This window comes from Indicator indicator, chromosome 5 (assembly GCF_027791375.1).
Source record: "Indicator indicator isolate 239-I01 chromosome 5, UM_Iind_1.1, whole genome shotgun sequence".
Lineage (NCBI taxonomy): Eukaryota > Metazoa > Chordata > Aves > Piciformes > Indicatoridae > Indicator > Indicator indicator.
The window spans coordinates 35677485-35701978 of record NC_072014.1 but is presented as its reverse complement, the minus strand read 5'-3'; the positions used below and the strand labels follow the sequence as shown (position 1 = coordinate 35701978).

Sequence of the window (24494 nt, the reverse complement as noted above, 5' to 3'; positions counted from 1 at the left end):
TTATTCAAATAGTTTTCTGCTAAGACCCAAAAATTCCAAAGCATTGCCAGCCTTGAGTTTATCCTGTAAAAACAAAACATATATGTGTTTGTATGTGCTTAACTCACATTACCAAGTCATCCACGGGACAGAAATGTGCCCTTGTGGCCAAGAAGGCCAATGTTAGCCTGGGGTGCATTAAGAATAGTGTGTCCAGTGGAGATCTATGAGGATGATTGCAGGACTTGAACATCTCTCTGATGAAGAGAGACTGAAAACTGGGGCTGTTTAGTCTAGAGAAGCAAAGGCTGAGAGGGCATCTTATCAATATCTATAAATATCTGAGGGCTGGGTGTCAAGATGAAAGTGCCAGTGTCTTTTTTGGTGGTGCCCAGTGATAGGACACAGAACAAGCTAGAACACAGGAGGTTCCACCTCAATATGAGGAGAAACTTCTTTACAGTGAGGGTGATGGAGCACTAGAACAGGCTGCCTCGAAAGGTTGTGGAGTCTCCTTCTCTGGAGACTTTCGAAACCTACCTGGATGCATTCCTGTGCAGCCTACCCTAGGTGATCCTACTTTGGCAGGGGGTTGGATGACCTCTGGAGGTCCTTTCCAGCCCATAACATTCTGTGATTCTGTGATTTTTCTCATGCTTTAAAATGAGCTGCTGTAAATAGATGGAAGGGCCTCTTCCAGTCTGCAGAAATGAGTGTAGCACCCTGATTTTTTAGTGTTTTATCTCAGGTCTAAAATGAGAGGTGTAAAAAGGAGGAGGAAACCCCTCAAATGTAGAGGTCATACCTTCAGTTTGTTGTCAAAATCTTCCATTGAGTCAATCAATTTTCCAGGTTCCAGTTCCCCAAGTGGAAAAGGGTAATCTGTCCCCAAAATCACTTTGTCCTGGTAATAAACACCGATGTTGTACGTTTTGTAGTAACATTAAACAATCTAGTTGCATGTGCCTTCTGGAATTTGTCATAAACCAACCACAGGAAATTACATTGAACTGATTAATCTCAAACGTGAATACAAATATTTACTTTGGGTTCCAAGTTTCATTAGTGACAGAACAAAGTTTGAAAACAATGACTCAAGGGTTTATTGGGTGAATTTATGGTTGAAAAAAAGTTCAGGCTGTTGGTTAATTGTTTTTGTGGTATCTAACTAAAGTTTGGTGCATTTTCATTCTGATGTTCACAATGCAGATCCCAGGCCCATGGCAATGGGTGTATATGGCTAACATGAATAGAACACAAAGGGTAATCTACTCAGATCAACTCTCTGTACTGTGGTTCTGGTTAGAAATGTAACACAAATAGTTATCCTACCTGCTCGAACTGCTTCTGCAAGTAGTTTGCCTAAAATTCAGTGCTTAATCTTGGTTAAGTGTTGCCATAATTAAATGGCCAACATAGGACACATAGAATTCTTTCCATTTCTTGAGTTACTTTTCAGTTCTTTTCATGCTCAGTGCACACTCCGCATGCAGTCAAAAAGCGGTAGAAGAATTTTAACACATATCTTTAAGAATTTCAAGAAGTTCTGCACCAAACTCAGGAAAGATGCTTGGATTTGCATTCCTGAATTTGAAATTTTTGATTATGGACACACACAAACTCAATTTTACGTATTTGAGAAGAACATGTAATAAAAAATAAAAAGCAAGCACAATTACTGTTTGTGTGATGCTTTAAAAGCTGTAATACTTACAATGTGATACTACTTAAATCATGATACAATGTAGAATTAACACAAACACATTTTAAAAGTAATGAATTTAATTTTAAATAGCATTCAGCTTCAGATAACAAACTCAAAATCTCATTTGTAAAATTTCATCTATTTTTGGAAGCCTTTTTTTTTAATAAAAAAACAGGATTGGATTTTAGGTGTGCATTGGAAACAGGGATCTGAGAATATGAATGACATGATATGATTTGTTTTGCAAAGCAAGTCAGTGAAAAGAAAACTCAATAAAAATCTGTATGCATCATTCCTGTTATCAGAGATGAAAAGAAATAGGCAGATTCTCAAGAGTCCGACATTGTTACAGGTTCATTTTCACACTGGAATGCTATTTCCCATTTTATCTACCCTGGAGACTGCATACTGGCAACTCTCTTGATTTTATCAAAAGTCTATTTTCCTTTAAGCTTCATCTCCTGGAGACATGAATATTTGAAACCCACAGTTTTCATTAAGAATGTATGTTTCAAAATGTCTCATGAATTTGAAGTCAAGCTCATGAATTTGGGGCACTTGTTATAATATTTGAACTCAGTTACCAATACTGAAACAGGATGAAGGAAACATACTTCAGTTATTTTATTAAACAATTCATTTTTCTTATTTGTCAAATGGCTTTTTATTTTTATTTTTTTTACTTCCAGTAGATGTCACCCAAGAGTCTTTCAAAGAACCTTAATATGAAAGATACACATTCTATTGTTCAGTCCTATATTGTAATTTTTTATAGAAGTCTTGCCGTAAGATTAAAATAGGAGAATTTATACTCTTCTGTCTGCTAAATCAAGTTCTGAGTGTAGATTACCAAAATATATTTGGATGTGTGTACACTTAAGCAGATAAAGGCATTCTTTTATTTATAATACTCAATCTGATACCAAGACATTTGATTCTGATATGAAAACCAGATATATGCCATATTAAAAAAAAAATCCCCTACCAATAAAAATAGTAAGTTAATATGAGAAAATAGATTTCTAAATAAAGGAGAAGAAAACCTAGTATTTGGCCCGCTGTTTACTAGTCAAGGGTAAGTAAGCCAGGAAAGGGCTATACATTCTTGCTTACATACCCTGTATACAAAAGCAGAAAGAAATTCCATGCCCTCATTGGAATAATATATATATTATTTCAGCTATATACTTCTTTAACTGAAAGTATTTCACAGCTAATTTTGTGATTTATTAATTAACAGTAAAATTAAGAGGTGTAAATAAGAAAAAAATAGAAGCAGCATTATTGCTCTGCTACTACTGATATATGCTGTTCATCTATACACTCTGAGCTCCAGTTTTATACTCGTCTAAGAAATGGAGATTGCAGCGCCTGTCTTTAGCAGCCAGGCTCACTCACAGAAACCATGTGAAGAATCTGCAGACAAATAAAAGTCCTAGCACAATAGATATATGATTATATTATTCCCAAGGACATCAACAAATTCCATTTTCTCTAAAGGACTCACAGTTTGACACCTTAATTAGTGCATCACTCCTTTTAGAAAGGTACATCTGGGTAATGGTCAGCCTTCTATTCAACATATTTTTTTTCCGTAATAATAGGAAAGTGAATCTTAAAATTAATCTCAAAGAGCATCAAGCATGAGTTTGTCCTCTTATATTAGTTAAAATTATTTTCCTTGAATGGTGCTTTCTTTCCTACTATCAGGACACATGTCAAAAAAAGGCCAGATAGCTATAGCCATCTCAGCTCTAACTCATAGCCGAAGAATGTTTTACCTTTGGGTGAAGGTTCTTGAGGAATCACCATGGGGAATTTTTTGCAGACATACACTGAATCATTCAATACCCTGTCAACCCAGTTATTTGTATAGGCAACATCATTAGGGGGGTTGTGTTTATTTATGTTCACTTCTTACTACCTCATCATGGTGGGAGCGAAGGACTGGAGCAGTTTTGCGACCCTAGAAAAGCCTTTCTCAGCAATGTGTATTTCTGCTTGCTTTAACTGGGATAAGCCCAAATTAACCTGCACCCAGAACTAAGGAGGGATGGAGTTAAATCTACGTGACTCACCACAGCTGCCACTGGATTTTGATATTCATAAGCTCAAAGCCAACACTTTACATTCTGATGCCAGGAAATGGCTGTTCCCTAAGGACCTGAAGCCATGTCTAAGCACATCTTTATACACACTGGTGCCCTTCCTGCAGAGCTCTTAGCTATACTCTAGAGGGCTGTCCTATTTCAAACCTTCAGCTCATAAAGTTAGTGTCATCCTCTCAGGACTCAGTCACATTGGGTTTTTTGGCCCAGCATTTATTCATCTTACATGTGTTATTCTGCCAGCACACGACTGCACTAAAAACTCTGAGATGTTTGGCATTTTTTTAAGCATTGATCTCATGGAAGGACAGGTAACTGCTTGAAAGAGTCCAGCACAGAGCCACAAAGATGATTAAAGGAGTGGGATACCATATGAGGAAAGGCTGAGGGAGCTGGGTCTCATTAGCTTGGAGAAGAGGAGACTGTGGTGTGACCTCATTAATGTTTATTAATATGTGAAGGGCAGTGTCAGGAGGTTGGAGCCAGGCTCTTCTCAGTGATGTCCAATGATAGGACAAGGGGCAACAGGTGCAAGCTGGAACATAGGACGTTCCATGTGAACATAAGGAAAAGCTTTTTCACTGTGAGGGTGACAAAGCCCTGTAACAGGCTGCTCAGAGAGGTGGTGGAGACATTCAATACCTGCCTGGATGTGTTCCTGTGTGACCTATTCTAGGTGATCCTGCTGTGGCAGGGTGGGTTGGACTAGATGATCTTTCAAGGTCCCTTCCAACCCCTAACATTCTGTGATTCTGTAACTATGTGAGACTATCAGCTTGCTTTGGAAAAAGAGGGAATCTTTTCCTGGTCCTAGCACACCAGTCAAACTTACTGCATGAGGGAACTTGGTTTCAGAAGTCTGTTGTGACAAAAATTAACTGGACACCAGAGAGGCTATTTCTGAGTAAGTGTGTTGAATTAGAATCCATAACCTCTCACTCCTCCAATAACTAAATTTCAGTTGCAAAGACTAATCATGCTAAAGGGACAGAGTCTTGTGTCACTTCTTGGGAAGAAAGGCAGAGAAAAAACAGTTTAAGTGTGAAGATGGCAGTTTTTCCACAATAGCCATAGCTTAGAGCAGCCTTGCGTTGCAAAGCTAACTTGTTACTCTGTAGCAGAACTCCTTGGCGACTCTCATGCTTATACAAGTGGAAGCAGGAAAAAAGTTAAGTTTGTCAGGAACGTCAGTACAACCTGCTGTACTTTCTCTCCTGCTTTGCTCTTGACATCTACAGTTCAGCTTAACAGAATCAGACCAGAAAAAGAATCTGTGGGTCTCAGCCACACTGAGTCACACAGATTCTAATTCACCAAGGTCTTTCTAACAATAGCAAAACATGTCTCCCAACACTCGGGAAAAAAAGATTAAAATAATAATAATAATAAAAAAAACTAGCATGTGATCTTGTGTCATTGGCAGTTACAAAAGGAACCTGACCACCATGATTTAAAATTTAAGAGCTAGACTCATCCCTCTATACTGTAAGTGCATTTTAATGAGAATATACTTAGGATGAATATAGTCAAGATTTGGGGAGAATTCTCAGAAAGTGAGATAACTGAAGGCAAGTACTGAACTGTTACTCTATAAGCCTTTGGGTGTCTTGTGAAATGCAAGCACACATCACATCCAGTAAATTTTTTAAATCAATTGTGAAAACTATTTAAAGTAATTTGATTACTCTAAACTACAGTTATATTCCCAAGGTAAGGCACAGTGAAAATTCCTGGGCTGTTGACTGTGATATATTTACTATTTAGAGGTTGGTAACAGAAATTAAAGGAGGTCAGTATTGGGCTGGAGCGTTAGTATTTTGTTAGTAATCCTTCTGGTGCAAAGCTTTCCTTTGCAGAGGAGCTGCTAGCGAAAGTCCAATCTGAAAGGTACAGATTTCCCATGCAGCACAGACTGAAAACCTGTGTATTTCAAAGGCTTGAGACCTGGGCTCAGAATACCAAGATAAAGAAAGCAAGAGTTGTGCATTACTGCTTTTGGCTGGCCTAGGTAAGATACTTCTGTACCACTTCTGATACAGATTTATTGCAGTAACCTGTTCACTCTCTTGGAGGTGAAAATGGGAAATCAGCACTATCTGTTCTGTAAAGAGAAAGAAAGCATTCAGTTTAGCTCTGTCTGTGAACTTTGGATATAAATGATGACAGCAACAGCCCCATTAGAAACCAATGTACAGAAAACAGGAACACAGTTGTTGAGATAACAAAGTCAGTGTCAGGGTTTCCATTTCTGGTTTTGACATCTGGTAGGTATCTGCCTGCTAGCTGCAGAACCTCCTTGAGCTCCAGAGATCAAGACACAAATACAAAGTCTCTTGCTGATTTGTAGTGATCCACTGGAAGTTGGCATGAATTATGCCATTTTAAATCCTTCCTGAGCACTTCTAGTGTGAAGGAATTATCTGAATGTTTCTGTGTTTTTCACTCCCTTGCTGTACCCAATTTAAACAGGTTGCTAAACTACAAAGATCTCTTTCCTCTCTACTCCAAAAAGTGAAATATTTTTGCATGTTTCACATGCTTTCCAGGATCCTCACAAAAACTTTCTTTACGCATGACTTCTTTCTCCCTATAGCTTCCCAAGTGGAAATATAGTTTAATTTCTTGAAGTACACACTTAAAAATGAAAATTAAGCCATTTGAAAACAAAGCTCTAAAGCCTTACACAAGGAACTAGCCTCACTCAACTGAATTTCACAGTGCATGACTTCCTGGGTTAAACCCACCATTACAATAACTCCATACAGTAAAAGCATTATGGCAGAAGCCCATAATTTTATAAAAGCTCAGGCTCTGATTTTACTGGGTGAACATGCTGTCTTCTTCCTCCTTGCTTCTTCTTTTGCTATTTCATAAAGCATTAAATAAAGCCTCACCTGCTTCCAGAAGCATTAAAACTCACCTCTCCTATCACACTTGTTAGCAGCCTTAATGCACCAGGATCATGGACTAGAGAGTCTGTGTAAAATGAACCAAGGTATTTTCTTGGGTCCACCTTATTATCCATTGCACACAAATCAGGGCGCACGTTGAATCCATGGGAGATTCGCCCTACTGTGTATGGAAATGCTCCACCTGCAAGAAGAAACTTTTAGTAAGAAAGGTTGAAAAATATGCAGGAGAAAAATAAGCCACTGTATAAACAGAGATAAGTTTTACTTATCTTAGAAAGAAAGTGCTCAGCACCAGAATTTTTTTATTCCATCCCCCTTATTAGCCTCTTTCTCTGTTTTCCCCAGTTCTTCACTAACGTCATGCCCAAATTCCTCCTGCTACTTACTTGTCCCTGTCCCCAGACCATCTCCTCTCACCCCTTCTTCCTCCTTGCTCTTAAAGGCTACTGTAGCAGGACAAACATTGGCTGAAACTGGCTAGAGAGTGGTCATATCAGCAGCCCATCTTGCATATTTATCCTATTTGGGGTGATAGTACCCAGCTAGTGGCAGTGAAAGTGGTAACCCTATTAACTGGCATACCAGAAAATACAATTGTATCAGGCTAAACTGAAGAGCAGGCGTTGCCCCGGGATGTGGTTGAGGCCCTGTCACTGGAGACATCCAAGATCAGACTTTGTATGGCCCTGGGCAGCTTGATCGAGTTAGAGGTGTCCCTGCTCACTGCATGGGAGTTGGACTAGATGACCTTTGAGGTGATCCCTTCCAAACCAATGCAATCTGTGAATCTGTGTTCCACTCGGTATGTTTACCTCCGTGTGCAAAGCAAACTTTCAGCTTAGGGAATTTTTCAAAAATTCCTCCCATAATCATGGAGCAAATGGCCATGGTTGTTTCTGTTGGCATGCCTAAGAATTAAAAAAAAAAAAGCTTTGTATTCAATTGTATTTTTTTAACTTTTATGAGTTGTAAATGTTATCTTTGTTTTCTTCAATCAGCCTTGAGCCTACTGAAAAAATAACAGTTACAGAGCAGCTGCTAAAGCGTATACATTCTTTCTATTAGAGAAACATGGAGCTGAGCATTAATTAACTGAACTAAGGGCACAGAACTAAGATCTTCTGAATTCTAAGCCCAGTTTTTATCCTGCATCACTAGGACAGCTGACAGGCATGTTGACTCTGTGCTGAACTGCACAGCAGAGGCTTCATTCCCCAGATATCCTAGTCCAAAGACAAGTCTGGAATATGCCAAGTTCTCTTCTCACCTTTGCTTCTGGGTTTATTTTGTGTGGAAAGTGAGGCAAATATGGTGGTGGATATTCCAACATAGATTTAGGGTTTAGTTAAGACATGGTGCCAGTTTCTGCAGTTTAGAAATAATCTGTCTACCTCTTTTCCACTGGATAACTTGGATCCCCAGTGTTAGGAATGTAACAGCAATTTAGGTTCCTACATCAGGCCTTACTTTCTGAGTATACTCAGCATACCATTTAGGTGTCTAACTGCAGACATCCAGTTTGAAATTAGGAACTGAGTTCCCTCTTCTGTAGGGAAACAATACCTATCCATCTGAGAAGGTTGTCCTTCATTAATGTTTTACCGTACACTCAGATACAAAGCCTTATTTGGCTTAGTAAGAAAATCTTTAATAATACTTGGTTAAGTAAATGCAGTAGTTTTAGATGCTTTTAAAATCTGTGGTTTTGAGCCTGCTCTGATTAAGATTAATTGATTTTGCTTGAAGATAACGCATTTGTGATTGGGACATTAAGATTTTTCCAGTGTATTTTGTATATTCTATGTATATTGTATGTGTTTCTCAGGACACCTCTATTGGAGATAGTGCGAAACCATGCAAAACAAAACAGTTAAAACGGAGCGAGGGTTGAATCAGGTCTAAAGATTTCCAAAAGTAGCTGTATAACCTACCTCCCGTTACTCAATGTTCTTCTGATTTACCTAACAGATGGAGGAAAAACCAGAAACTAGGTAATGCCCTATATCTATGGAGATCTTTCAAAGTACATCTTGTTTCAGCTATCGTTGATATGACGTTAGGTTTGTTTTCTCTCTGATCAACCTATTTCTGGGAAATAATCCAAGAAATTCTAGGAAGTCATGTTTGGTTTTGCCTACTCCTTCATTTACTAACATTATTTTGGAGGAACTCATTTCAGAGACAATTCACTTTTCCCTAGTCTTCTGCTCTTTGTATTTAGTGCAAAAGAGAATAGTAGATTCTGTTGATTTGCTGAATAATTTTAATTCTAGGTATTAAAATGTTAGACAAACTAAACAAACTAAACCCGAATGACTGCTTAACTTACACAACAGATTTAATCATAGCAGTTGAAAAAAAGGAAAAAAGGGAAAAAAAAGATTGATAGAAAAACAATGTAGTTCTGCTCTGTACTAGCACATTTGCAACAATCTTCTGGGCATAATCAAGTGACAGTTCATAAATATAGATTAAGCAAAGTAAATATGCACTCACCTATTAGCCAGGGAAACCAATATTTGGACATCCTTCCATCTATCTGTATGTCCCAGGGATGCACAAAGAGACAGCAATTTAATTGTTCAGCAGCCTGCAGCAAAAATTAAAATCTTGACTAATCATACCAAAATCCATATTAGTACTTAGCCATGGTTTAAAAATGACCTGCAGAACAGTACTGGGAATCAGTAGGAGTTATGAAAATAGGCCCAGAACTAAGAGCTATAAGCAATAGTTGGTTATATTTACTCCTCTGGGCCATATCATGAAGTCCTCACTCAGTGTCACAGTTCTTTTTGAGACTACAGAATTGGAAACACTTTTGATAATATCTTCTTAGTAAGCCAAGCATTCCTCAGATTAATGCAGTATGAAAATGCTTTTCTAGCTGTTTGTCAGCCATCCTGCAATATAAAACTCAATTCAAACTAGCATTCTTTTGATTTCATTACACATATGAGGACAAAATCTCACAATTTTTAATAGATCCATTTTAGGGTGGATTTGCAGAATTTTTCCAGCTGTATTCAGAATTCACTGATTGCTGTTGCACTACATTTGTCCTCTTTGTCCCTCTGCCTGCTTAGAAAAAAAAAATCTGAAGTATAGTTAATTCACCCTAATAGTTCAAAATCTAGTTTTCTTCTAGCCAGTAACTCATCTCCACTCAAGTATATTAATTTTCCAAAACTACTGACAACTTTGGAAAAGAAAACAGGAGAACAATATAGGATGCTGATTGTGACTGAGTAATTTAACCATGTACTTAAATTTACACAGATAGTTACCAGAGTCATTCATATGCTTAACCAGGATTTAACAGCTTCATTTTGTCAGATACATTTCTGGACCTCCTCTTGTTGCTAAGGAGATTATCACACATTTGAAAACTTTGGATTTATTTACCCATACATGCATAAATAAGCTGCAACTTTTGGATTGTAGGGAGTAATTGCTGTCTATATTTGTAAAATAAAAACAGCAATTCAGTAACTGGCTTGCTAGATTAATAAAATTCATGATCAAATACAGCTTAATTTCACAATCTTTGTTATCCAGGGATGTTTCTAAAAGTGATAGAGGTTACTGCCTACATGTGTTAAACATAAGCTGCATCTTGTACAGTGTAAGAGAGAGTACCCCCATACAAGAGAGGGATCTCAATACATGACAGGCGTGGAGCTACTGGAGAGAGTCCAAAGATGATGAAGGGACTGGAGCATCTCTCCTATAAAGAAACACTGAGAGAACTGCAACCGTTCAGCCCTGATGAGTACAGAAGGTTCAGTGGGAATCTCATGAATGGATATAAATCCCTGAAAGGAGGGTGTAAAGAAGGTGGAACCAGGTTCCGTTCTGTGGTGTCCAGTGACAGGACCAGAAGCAATGGGCACAATCTGAAACACAGGAAGTTCCCTCTGAACATCAGGAAACACTTTTTTTACTGAGCACTGGAACAGATTGCCCAGAGAGGTGGAGTCTCCCTCAGTGAAGATATTCAAAAGCCATCTGGGCATGGTCCTGGGTATCTGGCTCTAGGAGGCCCTGCTTCAGCAGGCAACTGGACCAGCCATACTGTGATTCTGTGAAGACATGCATCTCCAAGAGTCAAAGTTGATAATTAATTGTGTACGACCATAGAAACAAATAGCCCAGGTGCTGCACTAATAGAATTCTTGAATAATTCAACTAAGCATTCTGAAAAATAACCTCTATGGATCAATTTCAAGCTGATGGCTATAATAACCTGTGAAAAAGATACAGAATGTACATTGATTAAACCTCATAATTTTAGACAAACGACCATTCTCATCTGGACCTCAGGCTATTTAAATGCAATCTGTACATTCAGTTTGGAACTTTTTCTCCCATTTGCATAATTCTGTATGAGACTTTGGCTCCATAGCTATCTCTGAAAATCTCACTGAGTTGTGTAATTGTCTAAACAGGATTGGATACAGTAACTTGAACACAAAAGCAAACAGTACAGAAATGCCTTGTTTTATACTACACATCCTCACAAACCCAGAAGGTAACTCTATGGTGAAAGCTCACATCATAAAAATACTTTGTTATTCATTATTATAAAGTATGTTTCAGAGTGTTTTATATTGTCATCATATCCTATATTGAATTAGCATATATAATTAAAGCTGACCCTCCCTGGTCACTCAGTAGATTAGAAGGCTAAATTGTTTTAATGTACCTATAACTTTATTTGACTGAATATGTCCCAAGGTATTTTTAGACAGAATTCCATATCACAGAATCCCCCAAAATAAAGAAAGAAACATTGACTCACAGCATAAATATCATACAGTTCTGGTGCATTCAGGTCCCATTCATTGACATGAGACCCTATTTGTACTCCAGGAAATCCAAGTTCTTTCACACAGCGGTGCATTTCCTTCACAGCCAGGTCTGGAGCTTGCAAAGGTAACGTACCCAAGCCAATAAATCTCTTGGGGTACTTTCTTACTGTAGCAGCTAAGTCATTATTTAATATCTGGGCTAGATCTAAAGTATCCTGAGGTTTGGCCTGGTAAGATATTAAGCAGAACAGTAGATTAAAATATAGTTCTTAAATGTTATCACCTCTGGAAGATATTGGATAAATGTCATGGCAAACAATTCAGAGACAAGTTTTAAACTAAAATTTACTTTACAGTTGTGAATAGCTGGAAACCAGTAGGGCTAAATTCTGCCTCGCTTCAAAACTGCTGGGTGCAGTTCTGCTTCTTGTCTTGAATATTTTATCAACTGCTGTTCCTTTTACTGCTCAGGATGAGTGTAATAAGGCCCAGGTTGCTGAAGCACTTAAAGTATCTTGCCTTTTGTGTTAAGCAGTCCTTAAGTTTTGTTCATCCCAATGCAAAAATCTCAACATAATCTGCAATTATTATCATTGGAGAGATAAAAGTAAGAAATGTGAGACCTTGGAGCATGAGAATTCTACAGAGAAAATTTGAGCAAGCATCTAACATCTAGCAGGAGATAACAGTCATAATTCTAATAAGGGAAGTGTAATACAGTTTCCTGTTTTTTCTCAAATACCTATTTAATAGAAGATATTGCCATAAATAACAGAATAAAATGTTAAAGATATGCCACCCAACAAGAAATTCTGAAGATCAATATACCACTTATATGAGGGATTAACAGAATAATTTTTAATGTAGCATATCTGTTTACTTACAATGTCTTGGCTTATTATAAGTTGAATACACATAGCTGCATAGCCAAACTGAGAATGTGCTTAGAACAGCATTTTGCCATGATTTATTTTCTCTCTTTTTTTTTTTAAATTTCTTTGATGTGTTCAAGATCACCATACAGGGAACATATTAATTTAGATTTGCTACTGAATGTCAAGATTCAAAGCATTCTAGGGCAATGAGTCCCATGCTACACTTAAAGTGGGACAAACCCACAAATACATCTTTCACTTTTTTTCTTTCATTTGAAAATACCGATTAAGATCTAGCTTTCATGCAGTCCATCTACCTTCTAACCATGGATTCATGCTGTGTAAATTTTCTTTCCCTATTTCCAGCCGTCCCCATAAGGTGCCCAGAAGAAATTCTGTGCCTCATTCTTTCTTACTGAGTGCACTCCAGAGTGGAGCTTTGCTGCCTCCTCTGATACCTGGACTACTTTTTGGCTTTTTGTTTTTCACAGCAGAATGATTCCCCATTTACTTCACTGCTCCAGTGACTACTTCAACAATCTAATTTCTAGGAGGATGCATTTAATTTGTTTAAAATATTGTAACATGAATTACAAAATATGCTAGTGGGAACCTACCCAGTAGCTGAACATGACAGGGACTGTGGAAAGGACTTGGACTGTGACTCCTGAGTAAGAAAAAACAGTTATTAATGATTTTTTTTTTGGTAAAATGTTAGGAATTCTTAAGAAAGCACTTTGGTTTGAAAAGTAGAAGGTAAAAGCTTTAATGGTAAGAAACATTGATTTAATAGTGACTAGGGCAGAATCTCTTTTTTGGATTAAGGATCATGGTAATAAACTTGTAGCATATCAGTTTATTAGGATTGGAATATTTCTTCTAAGTAGAAAGAAAATAACACTTCCATATTCATATTAAATTATTTGTGAAAATAATTTAGAAGTGTTTGGTATTCACATGTGCAATTAATTAAAATAGTAATTTAATGTTACTCTCACATAAAGGAATGTGATGTTAAACCAACTGAGTACATTATCTGAAGTTTACTTTAGGGTCACATTTATCATACATATTTAATAATTAAATAAGTAAATCAGATTTAAGTGATCTCTCTGAGTTAATTATACCCTACAATGACTGATACTAGTTTTATTCAGCTGGAAGACTCCTTGCATCTTTGTTCCAAAATTATGCTGTGTTTGGGTATAATCTATCTTGGACTGTGTCACAGAAAACTAAGTAGATACAGCTTTGCAAACTGAAAAAGAGGAATGTGGCCCACAGTCTTTATCACTAGGTGAACACCAAGAATGAAAAAAAAACCCTAAGACTCTTTTAGACACTTAATTGACTAATATCTGTATTTGTGGAGTGCTGTAATAAAAGGGGACATTTTTGTGGCACAAGTCACCAGATGGTGCTGTAGCACACAGTTTTAGACTTTTTTTTTTGTTGACTAAGCACTGTTTTGTTTGTGGAGAAATATTGTGGGGTTGGCTTTATGATAAATTTTATTTTCTGTAAAGCTGGTGCAAAAATCTTAAAAAACCTGCTCCTGTGTTTTGCCTTTGTCTGCAGCAAATAGATGGGGCAGAACTGTTCTGTAGAAACTTGCCATTAGTGTTGAGGGAAATATCTGAAAGGGAAAGATGCCCACAGGCTATTTATGATCCACACTGTGGTTGAATGATGTGGTAATCCTCGAAATCCCTGAGCTAACTCAGGGAATGATTACAGTCTAGTCAAGGCAGCATATTTCAGAGAGGTTGCAAAGACATTCTAGCATTATCATTATTAAATGTGTAATGGTTGGAGTTTGAAATTGTGCATCTCCAGGGTGAAAATGAAGTAGTTGAAAATGATCTAAATTGTATTTACATAAATTGCCTGCTTGACTTAGACCTCCCAAATCAGCCTATGCTATGTGTTGCAGTAAACCTCCATGAGGAGAATGACCCAAAGTATCTCCAAACATGCTGTCCCACAAGAGAAGAAAACAATAATCATAAAAATGCTACATATAAAATACCCCCTATTTGATATAAATTTTTTGAATAAATATCTTCAGACTTTTATTCCTTATGAAAAGCCGCAGAAGATATCCAAGCTGTGTCTACTGAGAATCTGATATATGGAATTATGCAGGCCTCCATGTAAGAAAAAATTATTTTTAGTAACATATTTTTCTCACAGAAGTAATTTGGAATCACAGTCTTAAGATGTAACAAAAATAACTGATCAGACTAAAAGTTCCTTCTCTCATCCTCATCCTCCCATCTTACAAACCTTATTTAGTGGCAGGCAAGTAACTTGATGTAAAAAAAAAAAAATTTGCAAATTTGACATCTGGTTAAGTTTCTTTCTAAATCAGAAAACCTGTTTTCTGACAAAGTAATTGTACCAGTTCTCTAGGCTCAGGGTCCTCTAGCAAAAATACAGAATGAATTTGCAACATCTAAGTAGAAAAAATAGTATTAGAAAAGGAAACAAACATACAAAAAATCCTGTGAGTAAACCAAATCTTTTTAACATTTGGAAGAAAAACGAAAGGGCTTCCTCTTTTATGTGACTCATAACTCACTTCTATACCTGGAATGTGTATTTCCTTTTCAAGTCTAGAGTCAGTCATCCCTAGTTTTGTCAACTACTTCTACACTGCCTTAAAAACCTCAGCAAAATTAATGAGCCCATGTGGGAAATAAATTGCTACTGGAAAGTTATGGAAACATATCCCATTTCAGTCTGAGTATAAAGCATATCAGTTTTCACTGTCTTTCAACAGATTTAAACTAATGAATCAGTATGCTAAGCCTTTTAATCGTGATATTGTTATTGAGGACCTTTAGATGCACTAACAGAGAAGTTGCTGTTATTCTAAATGAGATAACAATGATTTCAGTTCCTTTATGGAGGTACCTGACAGGTCCATCTCTTTAATCCGTACTTCTGGGTCCCAGCAGTTCTCTTGAATAACTCTAAAAACCCTTCCATCCTTCATCATCTTTGCCTGTCCCTGTGAAATGACATTTTCATATATTATAAATGTGACAAAGCAGTGCATGCTAATTTATACTCACTTGAGTATATTGTGCTCCCTACAGATATTCAGTGACATAATTTTGTTCTCTTATTTTTATTCAGTAGGTATTTTTAATCAAAGACTATTTAAAGCCAGTCATTAATAAAACAGTCATTTATAGTCCAGATTTCATTCCTCATAATAAACACCCCCACATTTCTTTTGCAATGTCTATCACTTTACATGTGTTTGGAAAAGACATCAGGTACCTTAAACCGAGTTTATCCTCCAACCAAATTTTGACCTTAAAGCAACGCTCTAATTAAATATGTGCTAAATTTTCCCCTCGGGTATGTATATGGGTTTTTAAGTCAATAGCATGATGATGATCCCAGTTACTACAGAAACAATTGTGCAACTCTTAATTTCAGTCTGGTTGTGCAACTGTTAATTTCAGTTCAGTTGTTCCATATCACCAGTGATACTGAGACAAAAGGACACCTATTATGTTGTGTTCAGATTATATTTTATCCTTAGGAAAAAAAAATATTGAAGAATTTTATTTTGGAAAGAAAAAATCCAAACACCTAAATGCAGTATGAAATCATCACCTGAATTAGTTTGATACCCTCTCCATATGCTACCCAATTCCCAAATGTACAAAGTTCAAAATATGATCAATGTCATGAATTTAATACTGTTCCTTTAACTATGAACACAGAAGCTTCCTTTTGAAACGGAATTATTGGTTGATTTGTTCACTGTCCAAAGAGGCACAGTGCCAGGCACAGTGGGCTCAGTGTCACCATTTCAAGCAAAGTAAATTGTCTGTTATAGTTGTAGGTATCCAGGTGATTCTATGGACTTGTAAAGACAGACAAAGCAGTCTTTATGTTGGCTTCCACTTGATGAGATACGATTGCCCAATAATTGCAAGGCCTGAGTATCTCTTGGTTGCTTCAGGCTACCATAGGGATAAATGGAAATGCTGGAAGTTAGAAGACCCACATATCCTTGTGTATTTGGGGTGGGTAAGCGCAGTCATGCAGCTCATGTATTGAACAGGGAACACACTGCAGCTGCAGATGAATAGTGAAACTACATGAGAAAACACTGCAGCTATTCTTTCACCCTCACAGTAAACAGAAGCTAAGTACAGGGCACTTCTGACTCGTCTGGAAAAGAAATTCTGTCTCTCGAAGGGGCACTTTATTTTTCCTCACAAAACTGGTTTACTTAGGATCCTGTCTGAAAAGCTGTTAAATCAGAATACTTGTTACTAAGTATGCTAAAGCAGAAATAACTAATAAAATTTTGCTGCTTCTCAAAGCGCTGGGTTTCTGTCCTCTCCTTCCATCAGACTGTCCTTAACCTTGAATTTGTTATGAACTTCATACATCATTCACAAATATACTGCTTTAATGAATATTTTAACGGTCTCTTCAACAAATCTAACTGTGCTGCCTTGGCAAACTGTTAAGTTACTTGTTAGCTGTATCAGAGATTGTGAAAATTACTTGAAATATTACAGTCAGTAATAACAAGTACGGAGTCCTGATCCTCTGGTAGAATACTTCAGGTTCCTGTAAAATTGATTTTCCAACCTGGCAGAAAGGTTTACTCTAGCCATACACTCCAATAGATTAAAAAAAAAAATCAGTAGATTCTTGCAGATAGCCTAAAAAGCGGAAAAATATTTGGGGTTGAGTAGTCAAAAAGACAAAGTAGAACTCAGCATTGGATCACATATGAATAGGCTGTGTGGACTTTACTGGATTACCACTGGCAGTATTTCTGTGGACACAGGAGTCTTAATTCTTTCTTCGGACATAGCTAAGGCATAGCAGCTCAGCTCATGTGTTCATATATATTTTCTTCTGCTAATACTGAAAACCATAATAGATTGTAGTTTTACAAGCAACTTGACAGTGCTTACACTTAAATGCTGAGATAAATTCACAACAGGGCTTGTAGTATAGGAATGGTTTCTAACAAGCCATGTGCTGTTCTCATTGAAGAATGAGTTGTCAGTTTGCTATTTTCATTTGCATTAACTGATTCTTTGGGAACGTATACAGGTCAAGGCTGAGCTCACAGCAGTTGTGTGTTGGCAACAACTTGATTATGCAGAAAATCAAGCCATGATCATCTGAATAGATTCATCCTTGTGTATGTAATGATAGAAAGATCTGGTGAAAGTCAGTCTTATCGCTATAGTCTCTAGAAACTGCCACTAATCTGCACTGATATATTGAAAGTGAAAAATCATTTAGACACCTCACTGGGAAACAATTCTCAGTTTTTTGCAGGAGTAAGAATGAAAAATGGATCAGGAAAATTTTCTTTTCAGGTTCCAAAGGAATATGTGCAGTGATGAAAATACTGTAAAAGACATGAGATTTTTATCCACATGGTTAAGGCAATTTTCTAAAGGCACAGATGAATAATTCCCTCTCCTCTCCTCTCCTCTCCTCTCCTCTCCTCTCCTCTCCTCTCCTCTCCTCTCCTCTCCTCTCCTCTCCTCTCCTCTCCTCTCCTCTCCTCTCCTCTCCTCTCCTCTCCTCTCCTCTCCTCTCCTCTCCTCTCCTCTCCTCTCCTCTCCTCTCCTCTCCTCTCCTCTCCTCTCCTCTCCTCTCCTCTCCCCTCCCCTCCCCTCCCCTCCCCTCCCCTCCCCTCCCCTCCCCTCTCCCCTCCCCTCCCCTCTCCCCTCCCCTCCCCTCCCCTCCCCTCCCCTCCCCTCTCCCTCCCCTCCCCTCCCCTCCCCTCCCCTCCCCTCCCCTCCCCTCCCCTCCCCTCCCCTCCCCTCCCCTCCCCTCCCCTCCCCCTCCCCTCCCCTCCCCTCCCCTCCCCTCCCCTCCCCTCCCCTCCCCTCCCCTCCCCTCCCCTCCCCTCCCCTCCCCTCTCCTCTCCTCTCCTCTCCTCTCCTCTCCTCTCCTCTCCTCTCCTCTCCTCTCCTCTCCTCTCCTCTCCTCTCCTCTCCTCTCCTCTCCTCTCCTCTCCTTTCCCCTCCCCTTCTCCTCACCCCTCCCCTCCCCTCCTCTCCTCTCCCCATTCTATTCTGCTTTGCCCCATTCTTTTCTATCCCATTCTAAACATTATCAGATACTCAAAGCTTTATTGAATTTAGATGGAAATTGAGAGATTAAGTCCAACAAGCTGATGCAGTTCAGCACGGTACATTTAAAATTATCCCATCACCAAACTACTCAGTCGCATCCCAAACTTCACCTTTTTAGAAATACATGTAATTATTTCCTTCCAGTTTAACCCTGATGCTTATTCACAGAATGATACAAGAAGCTTTGGGTTTTTTGGTGGTGGTGGTTTTGTTGTTGTTGTTGGCTTTTAAGAGTTAAATTCCCCAGCCCCACACATCTGAACACGACTTTATTTCGCCATGCACTTTTTTCATGCAACGTTTTCAGACAGAAATAGGCTAGACAGAATTCCCTGCAGAGTGTGTAAGGCTGCTATTGACTTGCCACAAAGTTCCTTTGCAAACTATTTTTAGTGAGGAATTTTAGCATCAGACTTGTAACAAACATCTAAGCTGCTAAAAATGTCTCCAACAATTCTCTCCTTCCTGCACCTGCCATGTATCTCAGAAGCTGTGCAATCCACACTTTGGTTCAGCAGGTGGCTTGCTCTCCCCTCCTGTGCCTGCTTAGACTGAGATTTGAAATTTCAGCATATTTGTTCTTCCTCATTCTCCATCCCAGCTTTCATATTCTGTGGTCCTTATTCATAAATGGTTGTTAGGTACTTGACAGCGCAGCCTTGCACATTACAGAATGACAGCAGTGTGCATATCGTTGGGATGCATGCAATAGACACAGTGTTGTATCCATTTTGTCATCTTTTTTTTTTTTTTTAGTTAGTATAAGCATATACATGATCACAAGATTAATTTTTGCTAAGTGACAAGGGGATGAGGGAATGTCTAGTCCCTCTGAAATTAAAAGACATTATATATTAAAATACTTTGGTTACCTTGAAGTCTTGCTTCTCTAAAGACAATGGAAGTTGAATCTCTACTGAGAGTGAATGCATTAGCCAAGTCACTGACAGAAACAATGAGGATTGGGTATTATTTTCTTTATAAGTTTACTCAAATAAGGAGAGGCACTGTCACCCTGAGAGTGCTAAGTACTACATCTTTCTATCACTTATCACTCTAGTTTTCCATATAGAATTCTTATTTTGAGACCATGTCTGAATTTCAGGACAAAGACAGATTAACCCCTGTAAAACTCTGTGCACATAGACTGCCACTATACAACACAGCTGGGGTTAGATAGTTATTTGGGCTCTTTGCATGCTTTAGCTGGGTTATGTGCTGGCCACTCATTGTTCAGCTATTCATGCTCTTACTATATCCACAGTGTTCTTTCTGGTCTTATCTATGCAACCTCTGTTATCTTCCTTTTTCCCCCTTGTGTCAGTGTGAGCTGAAATTTCCCCTCCACCAACAATAACCAGGCTAGCCCAGTCTGGAAGCGAATGAAAGCTGTATTTACAAAGCAGAATCTACAATCTATGATGAAATGCAATGAATATGTACAAATATACAAAAATTCACAACATTTACAAATATATACAATCAACAGAAAATCACAACCAATCTCCCTTTGCTTCCCCCCAAAGGGGACCCTTCCCAAGGGGCCTCCCTCCCAGGAGCTTCCCCCCCGGACCCCCCTTGGACAGAAAGCAGAGTTAGTTAGAGCAGAAAGTTGTTAACTTAGCTGCCAAGGTCAGTGTGTTATCTTCAGCCAGAAGAGAAGAAGAAACAGCAGCCAGACAGCCCAGCAACTGCCCCCACTGCAGAACGCAGAATGTGCAGAGTGCCTACTTTGTTTTGGGTAATAGTTCTTAAACATTTCTATCTATCCAATGGAAGTGTTTAGAACAATCAGTATTTTGCTTACTTACACCCAATAGTGACTTATTTACACTCTTTCTCTGTTCTGAACTTTGCAAGGAAAAATTAAAAAGACAGTTTCAAACCATCACACCCCTCTACCTACTTTTAGCTTAATTATCTGGCTAATACCTTGCATTCCTTTTATCTCTTCTGTATCTGCACAATTTACAAATTCCTGTTGCAGGCAATCACAGATTAAGTTTTTCAGTTAGGTCAGGTACATATGAACTGAGGTGGAAACTGAACTGAGTTCTCCTGAGATCTCTTTTCAATGTCATCTTTCTAAGCTTCTTTTTTGTAGAGGCCAATGCCATTTGCAGTGACAGGCTCTCCAAAAATTGTCCTAGGAGTAGGGAGCTGAGGTTCAGGAAAAAAGTGGCTTTCTGTGACAGTGTTTGAGATAAACAGGGATAGAATACTGCCAAGGTTATTCTGTGGTAACAGAGGTAACAGCTTGAAAATGAGCTGGTACAGTTAACTTACATGGTAATACACAGGGGGAGTTATTATGCCCTATCTTACCTCACCTAGGTTCTTGTGTTCACCTGTAAAAAACCCCACTAATATTGGTAATTTTTAAATGCTTTTATCAAAAGACAAACTGCAACATTTGTTGTACAGTGTTGTGTCATTGTGAATGTCACTGACATTACTGCAGATTTGGTTTACTCTGAGTGAGATCAGAATCAAGCCTTTAAGAAACCAGTTCTGGGCCCCATCAGAGTACTCTGCTAAGTTCACTACTAGCAGGGGAGTTTCTGAATGGTAGCAGACTCATAGTACCTGGTGATGTTGTTCCTGTTGTACTAATGTAGCTCAGAAGTGCCTTTACAAAGGTAATAGAGTGGACAGTAATAAAAACATGAAGTAAAAAGATCCAGTCCGCTTTTTACTTGCCAATAAACTTCATTCTCCTACTTTTGTACATAATGGTCCCCAAATTTATGGATTGTCCTTATTGTTCTGCTACTTGTTCTCCTTATTGTGAAGTTACAAAAATTGCTCTTTCCCCTTGACTGAAATACAAAGATATTTTCAAATTTGAGCTATTTGCTTAAAATACTAGTTCCTTTTGGTTTTGCTTCTCATAAAGATGACTGCATTTAACTAAAAAAAAAAAAAAATTAAAAAGTTACATGTATTCTGCTTTAGGTTGACCTATCTTATTGAAAAGAATTCCTAAGAGCTATTTATTCCAAATGTTAAAATGAGATGATGATGAAAAATGGATACTGGTTCACATAAGAGAATGTGAGTTTCATCTTCAGTTCTACTGAGGTATATTAGGACTTGGAGTCATACTACTTCAAAGAAGATAGACCTCCAGAGAAAAATGTATTAGACACGTGGCAAATCTTATTGACATTTTGCTTTTTAATATATTTACTGTGAGTTTGTATTCCTGATGACAACACACACAAGATCAGCTTACAGCACCAAATAGCCCAAACCTTGCAGTGATGATCCAGCTGTACCCATCCATCATATCCGTATCTCTGTGAAATGAAGAAAAAAAAGTCAGTGCTAGTTAGCACTCTGCAATAATAATAAAAGCATCAGTTCTTACAATCCAGCAGTACCTCATTCGGAAGAAGCACTCATGCATTGGCTCAGCTTTGAGCCTAAGAGTAGCCTCATTGACTGAAGAAGTGATGAAGTTTAACTGTGGACTGGACTAACGGTGTTTGTAGATCTGAACTTTTAGCTTAAAGTAATTTGTATAATCGATTTCAAAGTGCTTGAAGTTGCTTCCTGTATTGAGGTTCTAACTGGAATGATTTTAACACAGAAAATTTAAATCAAGCACTTGGCAATATGAAAACTGAGCTGACAATTTTCCAATTTGTGATCAGTTAATCATTAGCGCAGAGACGTATTGATTCCACTTTTCAGCAATTCCGTGATTCAGCAACAGGACTGAAGGTCAGTCTCTTGTCTATTAATATTTAAAGAGCCAAGATCAGCTAAAAAAGAGAAGCTTAGATGCTCATTGATTCTTTCAGAGAGATTCAAAATTGTTTATGCAAAACTCCCCAAATATACAAAAGATGCTGGTTTCCTTTTACTTTCATGAATTATCAGATTAGAAATACATGAAATCTTGAAATATCATAGCAGACTGAAAATGATAATCAGAATTCCCATTTTTCTGTAAAGAAACATTTCAAGAGAAACTAAGAGCAGGCATTGCTTTTGCTGATGTGTAAACAATTTGAATACAGTTCTGAATTTGCTGTGAAAACAAATCATTGCTTAATGCCACTGTGACTTTTCCTAACACAGGCATGAAGAGCCAAGCCTCCTGACGTTGGCCAGTCAGAGATGCTAACAACTGGGGCTGTGTATGTTTCATTTAGCTATGTTTAGATATGTGTATTTTAGTTACATTCAGAAAACAATAGGTTTATATCTATATCTATATATCTGTATAGATATATAAATTTAGGGAAAACTTTGTGAGTGACTCTTACCAAGAACTTTTAAGTTTTTGCTAGCTTCCTGCTAACATCAGTTGTAAGCTGCGCAGGAAGCCTTAAAAGTACTGACAGGATTTAGGCAATTTTCTTCTTCCCCTCAGAGAGAGTCACTTGGGTTCATAAGCTTTTAAATCAGCATCTTGACCATAGAATTTTCTAGGTTCCAAATTCAGTGTTTATAAGGTTGGAAAAGAAAAAAGAAAAGTTTAGCTCTGCATGTACATTAGGATAGCCTTATTGGTTTGCCATGCATGAGATGCAGAGAACTATGTTAATGGCTTAAATTTTCAGAGGACTTGAGAATTCTGAGAGTTGTTTTCTGTTCTAGCTCCATTAATAAACCATTGAATCACTCCATCTTTAGTACAGAGGAAAAAAAAGCTATCAAGTGGAAATTAACTTTAAAAAACATTGTATTTGCCTTTTAATCAGTCTTTAAATAAATGCAACATTGGCCTACAGGGTCTAACAGTTGTGAATTCAGTCTTGATGAACTGTGAACATCAAGGGATTCTTTGAGTGATTTGATCTCAGTGAATTTATTGCCCTTTAAAAATAATACTGCCATCATCAACATCAAAATAATTAAGTGAAAGACCTGTACAATGTAAAACAATTTCAGTTGGTGTGTCAGATGCCTAAGAGCATGGCTGCAATAATGGTGTTCTTTTGAGGGCAAACACAGGAAAAATGTAATCAAATGGTTCCATGCTACTGTCAGACATAGGGAATGTAAGGGAAGAAGCAACAATGCAGGTCTTCTTTTTTCTACTCTGTTCTTTGATCATGAATGGCAAGATGAAAGACTTATTAAAAATAGCTATCCTGTAAATATGAATATAATTTTAAATTGCAAATATTTTTATATGCATGTATGTATAAACTATATACAAATACAGTTTCATGTGACCTTTTTCAGTACCATTTGTACTGAAGATGTGGAGGAATCACACCACTGCAGATGTGTCAAAAAGGGATCAGACATCTCTGTATTGTATTGTGATTTTAATTATTTAGGCAATAACTCTAAAACCTAATTCAGGATAAGACAACTACCTGGATTCGAATAATCTGAAATAACAAAAGGATTAGATTAATTAAATGAAAACCTGAATGATACTTTCCATTCTCCAATACTTTTCACAGGATCATGAAAATTATTACTCAGCAAGAACAAATTTATATCATTGAAAAATAGTAATAACACCACTTAAGGTTCAAGTTTAAGACAAGCTGACTTATAGCTGCACTGTTCTGACAATTGATATTTTGTATTTTTAATGCAATATGCTATTTCTTTACAGTAACAGAAAAAATAACAGACACTAGTAAAATCATTATCATGATCATCAATAAACTGTATTTAGAGTGAGCCCACTCCTATTGAAGTTAATGACTTTCACGCCTATGGATATAAAATGTGAATGACTTCTATCTAAGGTAACATTAATCTTGTCTAATAGTTGCTTATTTATCTTGTTTAAAACAAAAGTGAAAAAAATTAAATCAAATTAGCCAAAGCCCTGGAGATATTTATAACAAACCCCTTCATTCATTGTTCTTCTAAAAATTACATTGGTAGAATTGCTTGCTGATGACATAAGGCACTGAATATCCAAACTCTTTTTACCTTTTTTAGGTCAGGCCATTCCTTAGGTAGAATGTGGCTATGAATATCAATTTTCAT

At 37.6% G+C, this 24494-nt stretch overlaps 1 protein-coding gene across 1 annotated transcript; it reads right to left on the bottom strand.

Annotated features, from left to right (window-relative positions):
* On the bottom strand, nucleotides 1-24494 carry ACMSD (aminocarboxymuconate semialdehyde decarboxylase). Its single transcript, XM_054381104.1, has 10 exons — nucleotides 24438-24494; nucleotides 21782-21826; nucleotides 15307-15403; nucleotides 13008-13057; nucleotides 11506-11742; nucleotides 9201-9294; nucleotides 7517-7612; nucleotides 6713-6885; nucleotides 785-883; nucleotides 1-63 (listed from the first exon to the last, which is right to left on the bottom strand). Exons 1-10 carry the CDS (start codon nucleotides 24492-24494, stop codon nucleotides 1-3), a joined length of 1011 nt encoding a protein of 336 aa, XP_054237079.1.